Source organism: Manacus candei, unplaced genomic scaffold (assembly GCF_025592945.1).
Source record: "Manacus candei isolate 608988 ecotype Guabito, Panama unplaced genomic scaffold, ASM2559294v1 h1tg000008l, whole genome shotgun sequence".
Lineage (NCBI taxonomy): Eukaryota > Metazoa > Chordata > Aves > Passeriformes > Pipridae > Manacus > Manacus candei.
The window spans coordinates 17,193,550-17,213,982 of record NW_026138056.1 but is presented as its reverse complement, the minus strand read 5'-3'; the positions used below and the strand labels follow the sequence as shown (position 1 = coordinate 17,213,982).

The 20,433-nt window shown below is 38.6% G+C and overlaps 1 protein-coding gene across 2 annotated transcripts in view; it reads right to left on the bottom strand.

Annotated features, from left to right (window-relative positions):
* Positions 1–20,433, bottom strand: part of SNTG1 (syntrophin gamma 1) — a 338,500-nt gene that overhangs the window by 13,807 nt on the left and 304,260 nt on the right. For both annotated transcript variants that reach the window (XM_051774281.1, XM_051774288.1), the window contains 2 exons: positions 17,655–17,747; positions 444–554 (listed from right to left, as the gene is read on the bottom strand). In XM_051774281.1, the coding sequence (XP_051630241.1) occupies positions 444–554; positions 17,655–17,747 (204 nt within the window). The remainder of the gene's footprint in view (positions 1–443; positions 555–17,654; positions 17,748–20,433) is intronic.

The following is a 20,433-nucleotide window of genomic DNA, read 5'->3' as shown; positions in this document are numbered from 1 at the left end:
CCCTATTCTCAAAAGACATAAATTGAAGTAAGGCTAAATCTCTCACAGCTACTGTTTCCATGAACTAACTCTTGAATCAAAAGCACAACTGAAAACACAACTTTTCTGATTTTGCATTGGACACAGACAAAGCTTCAGCCTTGTAAGGGAATAAGGCACTCAATCTCTCAGCTAGCTTTATCAAAATGACAAAGAGGAGATTTTGCAATCATGCCTAAAACCATAAATAACGACTCCTGTATTTTATTAATTTTTAATCTAATTACACCTTTCAAAAGACTTTAAACTAGAAAAATGTTGTTCTTCAATTTCTTTGGTTTTGTTTGCATCCTTTGTGCATTAATGTAATATTTTGGAGTAACTTAGTTTATTATACTCCTTTTCTCCCCTGGTTGCATTGAAAATTGTACATTGCCTTTATATAAACAAGGTATTGTTTTTACCTTTGCTTCAATTTGTTTAGTATCTTGGTTTTGGAACAAAAACTTGATTTTGCTCTTCCCATCATCTGAAGAACCTTTGAGCTGGGAAAACTTGTACCTCCAAAGCACAGCCTAAAGGTAAAAAAACCCAAAACATAAAAATCATACACAAGCAAGTCAATGTAGTTATCATTGCAAATTGTATTAGAAATAGCTGATCTCATTCCAAGAGAATTTTAACCTCTCTATGATACATAATTAAATGATTGTAGTATTCTGTGATCAGATATCCCTTTGATCATATAGATGTATCATACTTTGACAGCATTTGATTCACATCTGTCAGACTAAATTTGTGAAATTTACTCTGATATTCCTTTATCTATTATGATTAATCAAAAAGGAGAAGGATTATAAATTCATTGTCATGCCAAAAACCAAAGATTTTTTTCCACTGACAATTCATGGGTTCCCTATCTCCATCTGAAGTGATGACCTTACATATAAATCCCCTCTTTTTCTTTCCACATTGAAAAATCTAGTATTAACATAAAGGGCAAATCAAATTAGAAACAAACTCTGTTAGGAGAACATATTTAGCATTTACTTATGAAAGTTTAATGAGGAATTTGAGCAGATCATTAATTCTAACCATATCAGTGGTCTTTCAAGTAATTATATTATGAATTACATTGTGTCTTGTTGAAAAAAAGACAGATTGCTCTACAAAATAAACAATCAGTTAATAAAATTTACAACTGTCTAGAAAAACATCTTTTTAAAATATATTTAATGTGGATTTATGTAGGAAAAAAACCATTACTTTGCTTAAAATTGGACAAGTGCTACTTTTCGTTATAAGTCTTCTCAGACTCATTTAAAGATATCCCCTCACCCTTCAGGTATTTTGGGCATTAAAATTTTTCTTTGTAATTCCAGGAGTATTTATTTCACATAATTAGAATAAAAATTATTTCAAATAATTAGAATAAAATATCACATTGTGCAGTTACTTTGAGGAAACATTAATTTCACGGGCACCGGACAACACAGAAACTTAAGGCAACCCTTTTGTCTAAGGGTTCATAAATTATTTCCTCTCAGGGGCATAGGATGACACTTCCATCTGTGCCCTTTGTCTATACCTATGAAAGATTTAGTATCTACTGAGAATTAAAAAGAATTTGAGGGAGGTCAGATTTTTAACTGTCCTAAATCTATGCAGGCCTCTTTGCTTCAGTGTGTGTTCATCTTTTCATGTTAATGACTGACAAAAATCTCTCACCTGCACCAAGCTAAATAAAGTTTGCTATGTTTGTCTTAGTAACCTGAAAAGGACTAAAAGGACTAAAAGGACAGCATCTTAACTGTGCACAATACACAAAGCAAATGCTAGAATTTTTCGCCAAAATTCTCTCTATGTAGTTGCCCCTTCCACATAAAAATAAACACCTAGTCTCAGCACCACTTTCATTCTCTGTGTGCATGTGACAGGTGAGCTCCCATCTGCCATAAACAGAGTTAAGGACATCGTGTTTCAGACAAACTAAAGGGATTTGACAATTTAGGAGAAAATATATTTATTTCAAATGCTGTTCTCCTGACTCCACCAATCTGTGCTACAGAAAGTAGAATAGCTTCCCTCATCTCTAGGCGTGTGCAATTCCTTTGACCTTGTTTGATAAATGACGTTTACTTATATTGTGAGTTCAAGATAAAACAAAGCAATCCAATAAATCATTCAGGTGGCTATATTCCTACCTACTTTGTAAACTTCTTTTTTTTACAGATCTATGTAAATCAACAAATCTTGTCAGAAGATCAAGACCATTGCCTTTCTTCAGGAACAGCAAATCTATTTAAGCTATGAGAAATGTAAAGGGCATTGATTGTCTCTATCTCAGGAGAAAATAATTGAAGAAATGAGCTATCATCTTTCTCTTCTCCGATGATATATGGAGAAGCCAGGAGAGAGATGCAGCATTAACAAGGACCCTTAGATGGGCAGGCAAAATCCCAGGGTACCTGGCCTTATTCCGAGTCAGATTAAGTTTGAATGAAGATGAAGGATCTATAGAACTGTGGTACTTTGACATTTCCATACAGTTTTACCATGCACGTCATTCCCACTCAGAGGAAAGAGAATGACAGTCACACCAAACCACAGGCATGACTCAGGAACACACTTCAATTTATGCATAACATTGGTTTTGGAGACTCCTACTTAGCAATGTCTCTTACTTAACTACTCTGCAAAATCAGGCCTATAGGGGGGAGAGGATTAATCCCAACAAAACTTCACTTCAACCATCAAGATAGCAAAACAAGCTCCTAGAACTGACAGTTTCTTTGCAGAGATGATTAAACACTCTTCATCTAAAGTGTAAGGAGTAAAAATGCTATTGACAAGGTATGAAATTATTCCCACATGAAAGAATTATCTGTTCCTTTTGAATGATCTTCAACAAATTTCCCCCAAAGATGTCCACATGATGGAGGGTTCTTTTTGCAAAAGTAAGAGTAGAGAAATGTTGTGAGTTTTAAGTTATCAAGTCAGGAATGCAAAGTATTTCAAGCTAGTCAGCCTGGCTATTTCTTTCTTTTAGACAATCTCTGAATAACGGTTCCTACATCCTTGTTTAAACTGGGAAAAACTGATTCTCTCTAATAGACTCTGAATGCGTCCCTAATAGACTATGGATGTGTCTCTACTCCAATATATCATACTATATTGAAAGTGTAGCTACTATCTTAAACTACTTAAACTAGATGGCAAAAACTGGGTAAATTAGTTAAGCATATGCCCATTAAGACCCATTTAATTCATGTCTCCTATCAAAGAAGCTGAAGTGCTGCTCTGTGTAGCCAGAGCTGCACATTTCGTAGATAAAGTAGATGTACAAGGTGATGCAGAATGCTGTGACTGCAGTCACATTGCCCTCAAAGTACAGTGTCTTGGAGATGCTGGATTACTTCCACTTGTGGTTTCATATGTTCTAAGCATGGTTCTTTTCTTCTTTTCATTTTCATTACTGCAAAATGCATAAGCAGTGAACAGGGACCAAACCTATACTTTTTCAATAGTTGCTTCATAGTGCCAAGGCAAGAAAGAAAAGACCAGACACACTCACCTAAGCACACAGTTTCACACAGATATGCAACTACAGTAGTGACAAAAACACACGAGACAGAGAGTTTCACATGTTGTTATCTTTCATATACCTGTGGGCTGACTTCAGTGTCACAGTGCTCACTATGGTGATTGTTCTGAATCCTAATTTTAAATAGGAATAGGAACCCTTGGGAACACTGATCTACTCCACTGTCACTGTAGTCTTGTCTTCATGTTTTTGAATATCACAGCTCCTTAGAACCATTTGTTGAATGCTTGCTTCAGTGAGATAGCATAGGTTGTTATAATTTTGTACAAATATATTTATGTATATATATTGACTTCTAAGCATTAAGTACATTTGTAAAACATACCGGCCTTTTCATAAATTGCCAAACACCTAAATATGTGTCATATAAATTATTCCTAAATCAGTTTTCATGAATTATAAAATATAAGCAGAAGTACTTACTAGTTTGAAGGTACAGTGTTACTGAGCTCAACACTCTATAATACATTCTGATAGGGCTTCTTTTAGCTCATAAAAGCAGCCGATTTTCTTCAAGTACTTTCCTTGTATAATCCTCAGTAACTGTGCATAACGCATCACTGAGAAAATTTTATAGGACTATATATAGCATTTTTAGGAAGCAATAAATTTTGGTATACCCTAAAATAGAATTGACAGGAGGACCAGGTGCCAAATCCTTTTAAAGCACAAAATGCAACCAAATTAAAAAAGTTTCTTTTGTAGCTGGTGGTATCAGCTACTCATGAGGACTCTGAGACACCTTTCAAGTTGAGGCACACAACCTTATGATGCCTTGATGTAAGACCAAGACGAGAACTCAATATGCACTATTTATTGCCTCGAAAAGTGAATTCTCATTCAACAAGTAAAAGCAGGACTTGTGAAAACAGCAAACAGTCCAATCCAGAAAGTGGGGACCAAGGTAGTAGCATATACTGAAAATACCATCTTCACAATTTCCATACTCCCAGTGTGGTTGCAGAAAATCTGACATAATTAATCCATGTTTTGGGAAATGCACTGTAAGAAGACAATCTCTGAACAAATATGGTATGTAACATGCATAAAATTGAAAACAACCAATAAGATATAAATCCTTTACCCAATTATTATTCATAGATTGCTTTGGCTGTTTTTTGCATTTTATATCATTTAATAAAATTAACTTCAAAGAATACCAGAATGCAGTGCAAACAAAAAAACAGTGCAGACAAGATGACAAATTAGGTTTAAGACTTGACATCTCTTGAGATGCTATTAAATTATTGTAATAAGAAATCATCAAAAAAAAAAATCCTGTATTCACTGAAATTAATAGGATTTTTTTCCTGTGACATATCTGAGACCAAGATTCTCCACCAATACCTTTTAATGAGAAATATTTTATTTACAGGTAATCATCTAGGACTCATTTGTTCTAGTCTTTGCAACAAAATGACTGCCTATTATCTTCTGCTAGTGTTATTTTGCTATAATTACCCAAGGATGCTCTCTGCTTGCATATTTTTATTTTAAAGTTGGGACATAAATGCAATACATAAATGACACATGGAAGAAAAGCTCTTGACTTCTATACCTGTAATACATTGCTGATGCTTCCTACAGTCATAGAATCAGCGAATCATCTGGGTTGGAAGGGACCTCGGACATCATCAAGTCCAACCCTTCATCCACTACTGCCATGGTTACTAGACCATGGCACTAAGTGCCACATCCAGTCTCATCTTGAAAACCTCCAGGGATGGAGAAGCCACCACTTCCCTGGGCAGCCCATTCCAATGCCTGATTACCCTTTCTGTAAAGAATTTCTTCCTAATATCCAACCTAAACCTCCTCTGCTGCAGTTTAAGACCATGCCCTCTTGTCTTACTGATAGTTGCCTGGGAGAAGAGACCAACCCCCACCTGGTTGCAACCTCCTTTCAGGTAGTTGTAGAGAGTGATGAGGTCTCCCCTGAGCCTCCTCTTCTCCAGGTTGAACAACCCCAGCTCCCTCAGCCTCTCCTCATAGGACTTGTGTTTGAGTCCCTTCACTAGCCTTGTTGTTCTTCTCTGGACCTCCTCCAGCACCTCAATGTCCTTCCTGAACTGAGGGGCCCAGAACTGGACACAGCACTCGAGGTGTGGTCTCACCAGTGCTGAGTCCAGGGGAAGAATTACTTCCCTGGTCCTGCTGGCCACACTGTTCCTGATCCAGGCCAGGATGCCATTGGCCTTCTTGGCTACCTGGGCACACTGCTGGCTCATGTTCAGCTTCCTGTCAATCCAAACTCCCACATCCCTTTCTGCCTGACTGCTCTCCAACCACTCAGTGCCCAGCCTGTAGTGCTGCAGGGGGTTGTTGTGGCCAAAGTGCAGGACCCAGCACTTGCCCTGGTTGAACTTCATCCTGTTGGAATTAGCCCAACTCTCCAGCCTGTCCAGGTCCCTCTGCAGAACCCTCCTGCCCTCCAGCTGATTGACACTGCCCCCCAACTTAGTGTCATCTGGAAATTTGCTAATGGTACACTCAATGCCCTCATCCCGATCATCAATAAAGATATTAAACAGAACCAGGCCCAAGATCCCTGGGGGACACCATTAGTGACCGGCTGCCAACTGGATGCAGCACCGTTCACCACCACTCTCTGGGCCCGGCCCTCCAGCCAGTTCCTAACCCAGCACAGAGTGCCCCTGTCCAAGCCGTGGGCTGCCAGCTTTTTCAGGAGTATGCTGTGGGAGATGTTGTCAAAGACTTTGCTGAAGTCCAGATAGACACATCCACAGCCTTCCCCTCATCCACCAGGTGGGTCACCTGATGACAAAAGGAGATCAGGTTGGTCAGACAGGACCTGCCCTTCCTAAACCCATGCTAGCTGGGTCTGATCCCTTGTCCATCCTGTAGGGGCTGTGTGATTGCACTTAGGATGATCTGCTCCACAACCTTGCCAGGCACTGTGGTCAGGCTGACAGGCTTGTAATTTTCTGATCCTTCTTCCGGCCCTTTTTGTGGTTTGGTGTGACATTCACCAACTTCCAATCATCTGGGACCTCCCCAGTGAGCCAGGACTGTCGGTAGATGATGGAGAGAGGCTTGGCGATCTCTTCCGCCAGCTCCCTCATCACCTTTGGGTGGATCCCATCTGGTCCCATAGACTTCTAGGGATCGAAGCGGCTCAGCAGGTCACGAACTGTTTCCTCCTGGATTACAGGGGGGCTATTCAGATTCTTATCTCTTTCTACAAGCTCCAGAAGTCAGCTGTCCTCAGGGCAACCTGTCTTACTGTTGAAAACTGAGGTAAAGAAGGTGTTAAATACCTCAGCCTTTTCCTCATCTTTGATAACCATATTCCCGCCCATGTTCAATAAAGAATGGAGGTTTTCCTTGCCCCTCCTTTTGCTATTGATGTATCTGTAGAAGGACTTTTAGTTATCCTTCACAAAAGTGGTGAGATTAAGTTCAAGTTGTGCCTTTGTCTCTCTAATTTTCTTTCTACATGATCTAACTATATTCCTAAACTCTTCCTGAGTAGCTAGCCCTTTTTTCCATAATCAGTAGGTCCTCTTCTTTAGCCTAATTTCCTTCAAAATCTCCCTGTTCAGCCAGACCCATTGTCTTTCCCGCTGCCTTGCCTTTTGACACACTGGACAGCCAGCTGCTCTCCTTTCAAGACTTCCTTCTTGAAGCATGTCCATCCCGCCTGGACCCCTTTGTTTTCAAGGGTTGTTTCCCAGGATACACTCTGAACTGGTCTTCTGAATAGGCCGAAATCTGGCCTCCAGAAGTCCAGCGTAGAGGTTTTATTAATGGCCCTCCTTGCATCCCTGAGTATTGAAAACTATTATTTCATGGTCACTGTGCCCCAGACCACCATATCTCCCACCAGCCCCTTTCTGTTTGTGAACAGAATGTCTAGTGGGGTCCCATCCCTGGTAGGCTCGTTTACCAGCTGGAGCAGGAAATTATCCTCTATACACTCTAGGAATCTCCTCCACTGCCTCTTCTCCACTGTGTGGAGTTCCCAGCAGACATCTGGCAGGTTAAAGTCACTCACAAGAACAAGGGCTGGAGATTTTGAGACATCTGCCATCTGCTTGTAGAATAATTCATCACCCTCATCATCCTGTTTGGGTGGTCTATAAGAGACTCCCACCAGGATATCAGCCTTGTTGGCCTTCTCCTTGATTCTGATCCACAGGCACTCAACTGTATTGTTACTGACTTCAAGTTCTACAGAGTCAAGAGACTCTCTAACATATAGAGCCACCCCTCCACCTCTCCTACCTTGTCTGTCCCTTCTGAAGAGCTTGTAGCCACCCATGGTAGCACTCCAGCCATGCAAGTCATCCCACCAAGTTTCTGTGATGGCGACTATATCATAGCTTTCCTGCTGCACGATGGCTTCCAGCTCCTGTTGTTACCCATGCTGCATGCATTGGTGTACATGCACTTCAGCTGGGCTGCTGATTTCACTCTTAACTCAGGCTTTCCACCCTTATGGTCCTCTCTGGAGAGCCTGATTTCAATCCCTTTCCCCTTCAAATCTAGTTTAAAGCCCTCCTGATCAACCCTGCCAACTTATGGGCTACAGTCCTTCTGCCCTTCCTAGATAGATGAAGCCTATCTGATTTGAAGAGATTAGGTACCATGGAATTTGCCCCATGGTCAAAAAAACCAAAATTCTGCCGGTGGTAGAATTTAGCCACCTATTGATGAGTTTTCCGACTCTTCTCATTCATCCCTGCTACTGCAGGAACTGAGGCAAACACTACCTGTGTTCCTGTCCCATTAACTAATTGACCCAGTGCCTTGAAGTCCTTTTTAATTGCCCTGGTACTTCTTCTATTAATATCATTAATGTCATCAATGTCATCACTGCCAGCCTGGACTACCAACAGTGTATAATAATCTGAGGGCCGAATTAGCTCAGGGAGTCTCCTACTCCTCACACAGGCCCCGGGAAGGCAGCAGAACTCCGTGTGGGATGGGTCTGGTCAACATATAGGGTGCTCAGTCCCCCTCAGAAGGGAGTCACCAACTACAACTACGTGTCTTTTTTTCTTTATAGCTGTAGTTATGATCCTTCTGGCAGACAGGGTGCAACCAGGAGACCCTCCAGACAGATCTTCCTCTTGACTGTCCTCTACCTGATTCTCTGGGTCGAGGGCCTCGTACCTGTTCTTCAAGGGCACCATGGGCGGTGATGGGGTCGGGAGGGGATTCTTTTACCTCTCCAGTCAGGGATCTGTTTCCACTCCCCCTACATCTACTTGGTTTGCTCCATCTGCCTTATGGCAGGAAGGGCAGGACGTCACCGTCTCCTGCTACAAATGAAGAAAATTATATTGCTTCTATTCTTAGCACTAGTGCTAAATCTAGAACACATATTCTGCAAGAGACCTTAGAAAACACTTTCCCATTCATATTATGTCAGTTTGCTACTCATTCCCAGAATTCTGGACTAAACCACACACAATTTTGATGAGATGACATCAGGTAAAATCACTTGCCACCTAGATAATGGCATCAGAAATGTGGGAATACACATAATCAGTTGTAGTAGTTTGAACCAGATTTTCCCCCTGAAGCTAAAAAAAAAGTGATAACCCCCAAGGGGTGGTGACACTTAAGATTTGAACCAATCTGCGCTCCTGCAAAATGTAAACATACCACAAGCAAACGGAAGAGAAGAGTTGTAGTTTGGAGTTGTAGGAGAGGTGGCCATGTTGTGAGCCACGAGGAAGGGGCTCGGAGCCCCTTGGAGGGCTCTGGCCCCCCCCAGCCCCGGCTGGGGGAACTGCAGAGACTTGGAACAGTGTTAGACTGGGCTAAGTGTCTGTAGTTAAGCCGGGAGATGTTTCTCCACCGTGGGCAGTGGTCGGAGTAGCAGCAGCCAGCACTGACCGGAGGAAAAGCGGTGGCACAGAGCCAAGAGACAAGGGAACAGTAAACAAAACATGCAGCAAAGCAGATAGAACTTCTGCAAGCTGAAAGAGAGTCAGCAGCAGAGCTACAGAGTTGGGGGTAAAAACTGAACCAGACCCACCCAAACTCCTTTGAGACCTCCGAGAAAGGAGGAAGATGATGGACTCTTACTTGAAAGAGTCTTGGAGTGCTACAACACTTGCAGAGAGAGAAGCTAAGAAGTTCCGTTGTCCTGAGAGCTCAGCCAGGACAGTGGGTGGGAGGTTGACCTTGGAGCCCTCCCTTGCTGCAAGCTACAAAGAAGCTCGCAGCCAGCCTGAGGCAGGGCACAGAGGCCCTGCAAGGAGCTTGAATCTCCTGAAGATACCAGACTGTCACGAAGACCTCCCTGCGTCTCGTGATACGACTGTGGTGGAACGACCTTGTCTGGGGTGACGTAGCCCACGGAGGAAGACCGTCATTGAATATGGGTGGCCGAGGGGGATACCCCCTCGTGAGTGCTGGCAGAAATCCAGCTATCAGCTGCTGCATGCATGTGAAGAGGACAGATTGCTGCTGTAGAAGATACTCCTGCTTAGAGACTGGAAGGGATCTGTCCTTCTTCCCTCCTGGCCTTTTATTTGGAGGGGAGAAGAGATCTGATCATTGTAAATACTTATGTCATGGTAGAGATAGTTGTGATCGTGTGTATAATGTATTATAATATTTATTTGTACAGTCATTGTAATATATTCCCTTTCCCCCATTTGGAGTCTGGTGTGTTTTGTCTGGAAAAAACCCATCTCACATTGAATTGAGATGTGACAGGAGGCTAGGACTAGGGAATTAGATTTTGGGGCTATCTCAAATCATGACATCAGTTTAGGCTATGACTGGGAATGTTAGTTAGGGTTTTTGTTTTGGGTCAAGGAGTTGTTTAACTCTGACCAGAATAAAAAGGGGAGTATATTTTTACCTACCAAGGAATGCGCATAGAAATGTGAGTGTCTGACTAGTCCATGGCTCTGCGAGAGCTATATGATCTAGGAAGGATATAGTGGACATTTTGCACTGGCAATAGGAAAGAAAATCTGTATTATGTCAACATAGGAATCTCCAGAAAGAATAGATTTAACTTCTGTCCTATGGTTTCAGTGATGAACTGATGAACTATATTATTTAACAGTCTGGCCTCTTCTGTGTTGGGTTATGCACTGTGGACCATACTTGTTCTTGCAGAAAGACTATTCACACCTAACAAACTTGTGCAATAGTGTTTGCACCACTTACTGCAATGGCATCATTTCACCTGCCAGTGAAGCTGCATGAGGAATGGCTGAGGTCACTTGGCTTGTTCAGGTGGAGATGGGGAGACTGAGGGGAAACCTCACAGCAGTTCCCCTTCACGAGGGGAAGAGGAGGGGAAGGCACCAATCTCTTTAGTGCCCAGTGACAGGACCCAAAGGAACAGCATGAAGCTGTATCAGGGAGGTTTATCTTGGATATTAGGAAAAAGTTCTTCACCCAGAGGCTGAGCCAGAGGCTGGCTCATTACTGGAACAGGCTCCCCAAGCAAGTAGTCAGAGCACCAAGTCTGACAGAGTTCAAGAAGCGTTTAGACAATGCTCTCAGGCACATAATGTGACTCTTGGGACTGTCCTGTGCAGGGCCAGCAGTCAGACTTTGATGATTTTTGTGAATCCTTTCCAATTCAGGATACTCTATGACTCTATGAAATACAGGTTTTATTTATACTTTCCATTGACATGAATCATACAGATTTTATTATGTAATAGCAAAAGAAATTTGGCTTTTGGTAGGATGCTTGGAAAAAAAAAAGAAAGAATCTGTCAGTGTTTTATAATGATTAGACAGCTACATCTCAGACCACATGTAAATGATGGAGTAAACAAGGAAAAGGATGTCAGAGGTCTCTTTCCAAATTCTAGTTTCAGCAAATCCCTTTGCTGTCTTTTCTTTTGCATCTTCAAAAGCTGTAGCTGTATTTTTCCAACACTGCTTCCTTTTTCTTGATACTCTGACTGATTGAATTATTCTTCCTTTTAGGTTTTTAAGGCAATTTTTATCTGATATATTACAGATTTATGCTAAGCTTCAATGGGCACCTTTCAAGCTAATGCTGTTTGTCTTCCGACTAAAATAAGCAAAACTCCTACAAGTCAAACTACATCAAGAGCAGACGCCTTGCAGGTCCTTGTTTTCAAGAATAAAAGTAATTGGGTCTTCAGGCACCTGGGATACACCTTAATTTGTCTGTCTCATAGCTAATTGAGAAGGATTGCATTCTTGCAAAGTAGCACTTTGGCCAGACTTATAGCAGCAGAAGGGAACTGAGTAGGATTAAGATCTTGTTCTTGCTCAATTCTACCGTGTTACCAATCCCTAGAGAGTGCCTTACTACAAAAGAATTATGGTCCAAGGCAATTTCCTTTGTCAACTGCTGCAGCTTTATAACTGTAAAGGGAAAGACAGGGGAGGACACAGAGAATAAAGAACAAAAATGAGACAAAGAAAAAAAGCAAGAAAGTCAGCCCTTATAAAATAAGAGTTCTTGTCCATTACTGAAATTACATAAAATGTTAAAAGACTGCAGTTTATTTGCTTGGTACTGACAGACGACCTACCAACTTTTGTTTCTTACCACGGAACATAAAACTGTATGAATCATGCTTGATGGCTTATATTAAAGTTATAGTAGCTATTTGTTCAGCGTTTCAACTTCTGAGCACAGAAAAAGTATTTTTTCGCAAGAGTTACATCATTAAATCTCCATCTTGAAGTAAGTCCAGTTTCCTCTTGCCTTCTCTATTACTAAACTTCAGGTATCAAGGGGGTTTTGCATGCTGTTTTATTTCAATATGCTGTATATGTATTAGTTGAATGAAGGAACAGACCTTAAGGTATGTATCCCGAGAAAACATGGAGTTTTTTCCTAAAGAAATTCAGAGAACTACTGCTCTGTGTGATTTAGTAGTCTTTCAGCATGAAAAACAAATTAAATATATTTGCCATGCTGTTTATTGTTTACAGTGTATTCTCTTTTTTGATGAAGTGCACAAGGTTTCTGCAAGAGAACAGAGGACAGGTACACTGAGCTTTGTTGATATGAGCCCTGTGAGCCATAATAGAGCTTTGTGTTACTTTGTTCTAGCACCACCGTATAATTCAGCAGCACCTTAATCTATTTTCAGTCCTACAAGGAATGATTTTTTTTCTCTTCTGACAAATATATATTTTTGACTGCTGGTTTAATGAGCAGTAAATGTGATGGAGTACAGTCATAGCACTTTGCACAGGTAGGTATATTGCAATGTGTATTTACACAAACATATATATTATTCGTAGAAGTTATGATGCAAATATGCACATTTTAGAAAAAAAATCTAATGAATATGTCAGTATAAACAGAAACATGCATAACATACATGTCTACATATATTCACCCATACACTTTAAGTATAGTCAATTTATTTTTGTTAGGAGCATGTTAAAAGTAAGTTATTGAATGCCACTCAAGTAAGTAGTTTTACATATTGGATCACTTTCAGAATAGTATTTAGATAAATTTTTGTACATATCTTGTTAATCAGTATAATCCAGCAGTTTCCATATTAATTCTTAAGGTTGGCTGCAAAACCTTATTTATAAAGGCTTATCATAATATATGTGCATGTCCATACCTAACATAAATTATCCACAAGAGTTATAGTTGTTCATTAAAACATTGATGTCTATTTGCTAGCTAATGTTAGACAAATTTAGGACCTGAATTGCTGTGCTGTAATTGTGCAGGACTTGGGAAAAATATTTTCTCCAGTAGAGATTGATACACTATGCTGCAAAAATTACCTAGGGTAAAATTCGGTTTATAACTTCTAAGGTCAAGTTAGATCAAACTAATGTTTTGCTTATTTTTAGAATCTTCATAGTTTAAAAACAAATAAACAAGAGAAGTTTCCTGTATTACAAATAAAGCAAATGACATTGCATTAAAACTGGTGGACATTTTTATGAAGAAATCCCTAGTGGAAGAGATGCTGTGGGGAAATTCCCTATTGATCAGATTTAAACTTCCGCGTATACCAACAAAGGAAGCAGGAGGCCTTTTGACTCCAGGTATATACCTACTGCAAATGAAGGACTACATCACACAAATAAATATAATCAGACATTTGCCAATGTCTGCTTGGCCTCTATGTCATGGTTTGCTTTCATACCATACCTTGTTAGTAATAAAAAGAGACGACATCTTGCACAGAAGCCTTAGCTCTGGAAAGTGCTACAGAAGAACAAGGACACGAATATACTTGTTGCTACTTGTTAAGGTTCAGGGAAAAGAACTGAAATGTTGGAAGAATCTGATTTAAGTAAGCAGTTTTAAAAACTGTTTGTTCTCCTTTCGGGAAATTACAATGGTTTGTTATAAACAACAATAGCAATAGAGCAACATACCAAATGCTCTAAATGATGAAGTACTGTTGACTTTAAGAGCTATCAGCCAGAAAATAAATAAGAGGAAGAAGGGAATATGCAGCAGAAACAGTCATGATTTATGTCGGTGTTGTTATAATCACATCACAGTACAGATTTGTTCTGAATAACTCAGTTTAATACTTTGTGTACTCATATTTATCATCCATCTGTACAGACAGAAACAATGTTTTTATCAAATTATGATGTGTTTAACTTGAAATACATTTAGCACAGATGACAGTTTTTAACCACTTATTTTAACTTACATAGTTAAGTATTATATAAAGATTAAATGATAATAAGCAAGGAAACAAGCCACACAGGGTTGCATGGCTTTTGTCTGGAAACCACAAGAATAATGAGAGCCATTACCCTCTATAAACTTGTTCATGAAAATTGGAAGTGAGTTTGGGGTTTAGAACGTTTGTGAAATTTTGACTGCACTTTTTCAGTCATGTTGGACAAAACTTATTAGTCTACTTAAAACATAAGAGAAAGAAACAATTTAAATATTGTTGTATTGCTTACATAACTGGAATATTTGAATAGTTGAATAACGGTTAATCATGAGTTAAAGAATTTGGCTTCCTTCACTTAGCTTATTAGTGATTATGAACTTTTAAAGACAGTTCACAGTCAACTCACTAGTGATTAAGAAAGAAAACTTAAAATACCATATGCACAACGCTAAGGATAAAATATAAATTGCCTCAAGATTTACTGAAGGCACCACTGCAACAAAATATAAGACAGGGCTTCTCAGGTGTCCCCAGAAACTACTTTGTTTCAGAAACTAGTTTGTTTTATGAAGATCTTTGTGTTCTGGAAAATCTGTAAGTGCCATAAATAAATAATAATAATAAAGCATTTAATTATATCCATTAGATCTGTTCTCCAAGTACTTGTTCAAGACCTTCTCTGAATTCATTAAAACATTTTGAATTTGCGATGTTGTTCTGTGAGAAGTGAGAAACATATCAAATGAACAGTTCAGTTTGACACTGAACTCTGAAGTCAATAGAATATGGCTTTGAGTTAAGCTCTACCCAAAAAAGAGTGGTTGAAATTGGTATGAGCAGTGCCAAAATAACAGAAGTGAACATGTACAAGAGGAGGAGTACTAAGATGATGAGAGAGCTGAAGCACCTCTCCTATGAAGACAGGCTGGGAGACCTGAGGCTATCCAGGATGCAGAAGAGAAGGCTGTAGGGAGATCTTGTTGCTGCCTTTCAACAAAGGGGGTTTATATGAAAGATGGAGAAAGAGCTTTTACCAAGGCCTACAGTGACAGGACAAGGGACAATGCTTTTAAACTAGAAGAAGGTAGAGTTTAGATTGGATATAAGACATTTTTTATTATGAGAGTGGTGAGTCAGTGGAAGAGGTTGCTCCAAAAAGCTGTGGATACCCCAATGCTGAAAATGAAAAGATGATAGTTTGTACTCATTTCTCAAAAACAAATTTTAAAAAATCATAGAACTTATAAAGAATTATATGTAAGTATCTTTTTCATGAAAAGTATGAAATTTTAAATAATGTCTTTGTCTTTAATACTGAGTATCTTAATTCATGGGATATTTCTTAAGATTTGTGTACAGTCTTAATCCATAAATGTATATGTAAATATTAATAAGATATAGAAAATTTAATTTAAATTTTATTCATGTTTTTCTTGTCCTGCAATCTGCTTTCCATTCTTCATTGTTTTCTCTGAATTTTCTTGGAATATAGATTTTGATTTCCTGCTTCATATGAACTCCTTCATTATGTGAAGAAACAATACTTTTAGCCCTTGTGACTATACATGTCTAGTTTATGTCTCAGCTTATGTCAGATTAGCAATATTGTTGAAGAACATTCCAGCATAGACACAACTGACACCTGTCGTCATCATAATGAAGATAGCTGAATAAATTTTTGGCTAAGAGAATTGCAGCTTTCATCTTTCCATGAAATGATGGAGACTAGGTAATATTTTTCCCGTTTAGGCACTCATTAAAATGTGGTTGACACATTTAGAACAGGTTTTAGACAAGTTTTCTTCCTATGGCTTGTTTGGCAATTTTAATTCTAGCAGTCACTTGGCAAAAGATTATATTTCTTTCTACTGTATTGTTTCTCTTCTCTTCTAATGCAATTGCCATCCTTACCGCACACTGCCTAATGCCTAACAAAACATCTTTTTTTTTAATTCATGGTGCTATTTATACTTTATTCTAACATACAATGCAATACATACAATACAAGGAGTGATGAGTTCAAACTGAAAGAGTGGAAATTTAGGTTAGATATGCAGAAGAAATTTATTGTAAAGGTGATGAGGCATTGGAACAGATTGACCAGAGAAGTTGTGGATGTCTCATCCCTGGCAGTGTCCAAGGCCAGGTTGGATGGGGCTTTGAGCAACCTGGTCTAGTGGAAGGTGCCCTTGCCTATGGCAGGGCAGTTGAAACTAGATAATTTTAAGATCCCTTCCAACCCAAACCATTCTATGATTCTATAATATTATACATATATATATACACAAACACACAATATATATTATATTATATGCATATTTTATATAGGTATTATATATAAAAATATTATTGAAGGGTGAGGAAAAGTTCACTTTTTTTTACTGAGCTACTGCATTTTAATTCTGTTGCAATGATTTTTTGTGTAATACCCTCTAAACTGATAGTCCCATTTCACTGATGAATCATTCAAGGTCTTTTGCATAACAAAAAGAAACATACATACACAAGTATTTGAATTCCAAATTTACCACTCTTTGTGCAAACAAACAGCAGAATGGAGTGGGAAGAATAAAAGGGTTCGGATGAGCAGAGTAATGTGGTGGGAAGGGTTGACTTAAGATAGAATATAAGAGCATATTCTGTAGTCAAAAGGGCATTTCCAGCAATTGCTGGTGGCAATATTGCAGCATCTCAAAATAAAACAGGTACTGAAGAGAAGTGGAACTTAGAAGAAAGATTTCACATTCTCACATAACAGCAGTGTCAACTAGTAACACTAAAGCCTGCTTACATTTTAGTACTTGCCAACAATTAGTACAATTGTCAACATACTCAGGCTCTCAAGGATTTTACTGAGATTTGGACTTGCAATAATGTCATCTGGAAATTGATGCCATACTATTTACTGAATAAAGCAAACTCTTTCATCACTTGTACTGAGCTTTTTTTGAGACTGATGGGAAAAGTTGATGGGTGAGACGTACAGGCTATGGTTGATTTATACTTTTACAGACACCTGAACAAAATACATCTAAAACAGAAACTAGGAATTGCTATAATAGCACACACTCCCACTCATGAAACAACAGAAGAGAATGGAAGGTTATTTTCAAAACTCATAGATCAGCTTGAAGCCAAGAAGATTATTTCTTCTCAAAACCAAAGACACATCAGCAAAAGAAACATCAAACTCAATCAGTGTGGGCTTTCATGTGAAATTAAAGAAGCAAGATCTGATGGTTGTTTCAGATTGATATTGGTATTGATTTTTCAATAACAAGCACATAAAGAAGACAACTTCTCACATAATCAGAAATCAGTCCTGAATTTAAACTAAAGCATGAGAGATTTGACAAGAGATGATCTATTTCTATAACAAAGAGAAGGACATTTTAAGGATACTACTTATCGTAAAATGTTAGAAAAAACAAGCAATAATAACAGTGTTATAGAAACAAGTCTTAGAACTTTACCTTTGTGGCAGCATCAAAACAAACAAAGCCCGTGTTAAAGTCAATGGTAAGTCCCATAAGATGACTCTCCAAAACACACGCATACGTCTTGCACTGTAAAAGAAAAACCAGAGAAGGTTGTCACCACAGAACACATTTCTTAAAAAACTTTCTAGAACCATTATTTCTATGTCTTTATTCTAATGTTTATATTTCTCAATTTTATTATCAGAAAAGAGTAATTTGTCTGTAAATACATCCATTTATTGTCAGTGTATTTCAAATCAAAGAATTTTGATGAGTGATGAAGTTATCTAAGTAATGTGAAAAGAGGATTTCCTGCTATTAGGGAAAAAATTAAACTGAATCAGAATCGCCTCAGTGACTTATCAGTGCAAATTACTAAAAGCAAAGTTTTATTATTCTCAAACCCTCTTATTTATTTTTCATACCCAGAAAATTTTAACATTAACATATTTCTTTTAGCTTTTTAAGAAAAAATTAAATCATATGTAAAATATCTCTTTGGTATGCTGTTTCCTGTGGTTCTGTGTTGTCCTAAATCTCAGTGAAAAGGTAGTATTTTATACAATTTAGCAACTCATATAATCATATGAAATACCTTTTTTTCTTCGGCTAGTGGATCAATATATCTCAAATATTTCTATGATAAACCTTGAAATCCTGAAAGACTTTCTCATTCCACAATTTTTATATATATGCATCTATTTATTTCCATAACATCACACTTCAACACATGCCGTGAGACATCTATTAAAATAATATTCAGGATCAAAACTACAGCTGTGCTTGAAGGCTGACTTCAGGTACAAAATGACAGACTTGTATTTTTCATCACAAAATATGTAAGAAAATATTAAAACATTTCCAAATCTGTTGCAAGTTCTTTAAAGAAGCCATTCCATTCTTATTTTATAGACATTTTACCCTCCAGATTAAATTAAATACAGGTATATTCTTCAAAAATTGATGTAGCCACTAAAAATATGAAATGATAACAAAGACTTCCATGATTTATAATGTGTCAGAGTATCAAAATATAAATTGTAAATATAGTAACAATGTGAGTTACTAAACTGCTAGTATTACAAAAGTACCTATGACTATTTTTGGCATTTTGATTATCAAGGATAAATCAAATGCCTTTACTTATATATTCTTTGAGTGGGCTCTTGGATTCTAAATGGTCTTCCCCAGAACATAAGAAGCTGAAAGGTGCATTAACAGCTTCTAACAGTTGAAATACACATTGCAATGAAGGAAAATTGAAAACTTCACAGCTAGTTTTCATATTAGCAAATAAAAGTGGATTTTTTTTTCTTAGATCAACTACACCATAAAACTGCTATGAATATGTAAACTTTGATTGTAAATCAATGCTACTGAAAAAGAGGATATTGTCTTTGGCACCATCTCATTAGTACAAAAAAGAATACTATATAAAGTATCATGGCTAGGCTTCGTGAACAAAGATCTGGGAAGGGCGCTACCCATATTTAATGCAAACACGCTGGTGGCTAAAAAGGCCAATACGAGATAGACAAGACTGGTTGCAAAAGGCACAGTAGAAAGACTCCTTTGGTGATATTGGCAAGACATGATTCTTTCTGCGTTGTCTTTCATCCTTCAGAATGATCTTGCGTGCGTTCTCAAAGGAAGCAGCAGAAGGTTATTAGAAAGGGCTCAGAAAGCGCATTACCATATCTGACTTGGCCATGTTGATCCTCATGAAGTGAGATGATTATTTTAAGGAACCTGGGGGGACATCCTAAACGTTCCAAAATCTGCCACAGGCCTTTTCTGCTTACAGTATTGAAAACCTTGGTGAGATCAACAAAGGTTACACAAAAATCTTTGTTCTGTTCCCTGCACTTCTCTTGCAGTTGTCTGAGAACAAATACCATGTCTGTGGTACTCCTGTTGGTTCTGAAACCACATTGGCTTTCAGGTAGAAGTTCTTCTGCTATAGTGGGTATTAGTCTGCTCAAAAGTATTCTTGCCAGGATTTTGCCAGCAATGGAGAGCAGAGTAATACATCGGTAATTTGAACAGGCTGATTTATCTTCTTTCTTCTTATACAAGGTGACGATGACTGCATCACAAAGATCTGATGGGAGTTTGCCTAGTTCCCAACAACGCAGTATGAACTCGTGAAATTTAGCATGGAGTGCTTGGCCTCCATGTTTCCAGACTTCAGGTGGAATTCCATCAACCCCAGCTGCCTTACCAGTTTTCACCTGTTGTATGGTCTTAAGAGTTTCTCCCACAGTAGGGGCAGTATCCAATTCATTCTTCGCCGGTTGCTGTGTAATGTACTTAATTGCTGAGTCTTGAACTACACAGCTGGTACCGAAAAGAGTCTGAAAGTGTTCAGACCAACGATTCAGAATGGAGGTTTTATCGGTCATCTGTGCTGAGTAGAGGGCTTTGGACCTGGTATGTAGGCCCATATGCTGTTTTCAAGGCCTCATAGAATCCTCTGTAATCACCCATATCTGTGCCTAATTGAATTTTTTCTGCCAGACTGATCCACCACTTGTTCTGTATGTCATCGAGTTTCTGTTGGAGCTTCTTGCATGCAAGACGAAAGGCTGCTTTTCTTACAAGACAAGATGGCAGTGCAAGGTGTGCTTGGTGAGCAGTTCTCTTTTTCCTCAACAATTCCTGGATCTCTTGATTGTTTTCATCAAACCAGTCCTTGTTCTTCTTGAAGGAGAACCCTAATGACTCTTCAGAGGACTGCAGGATGCTATTTTTAATATGTTGCCAAAGTGTTTCA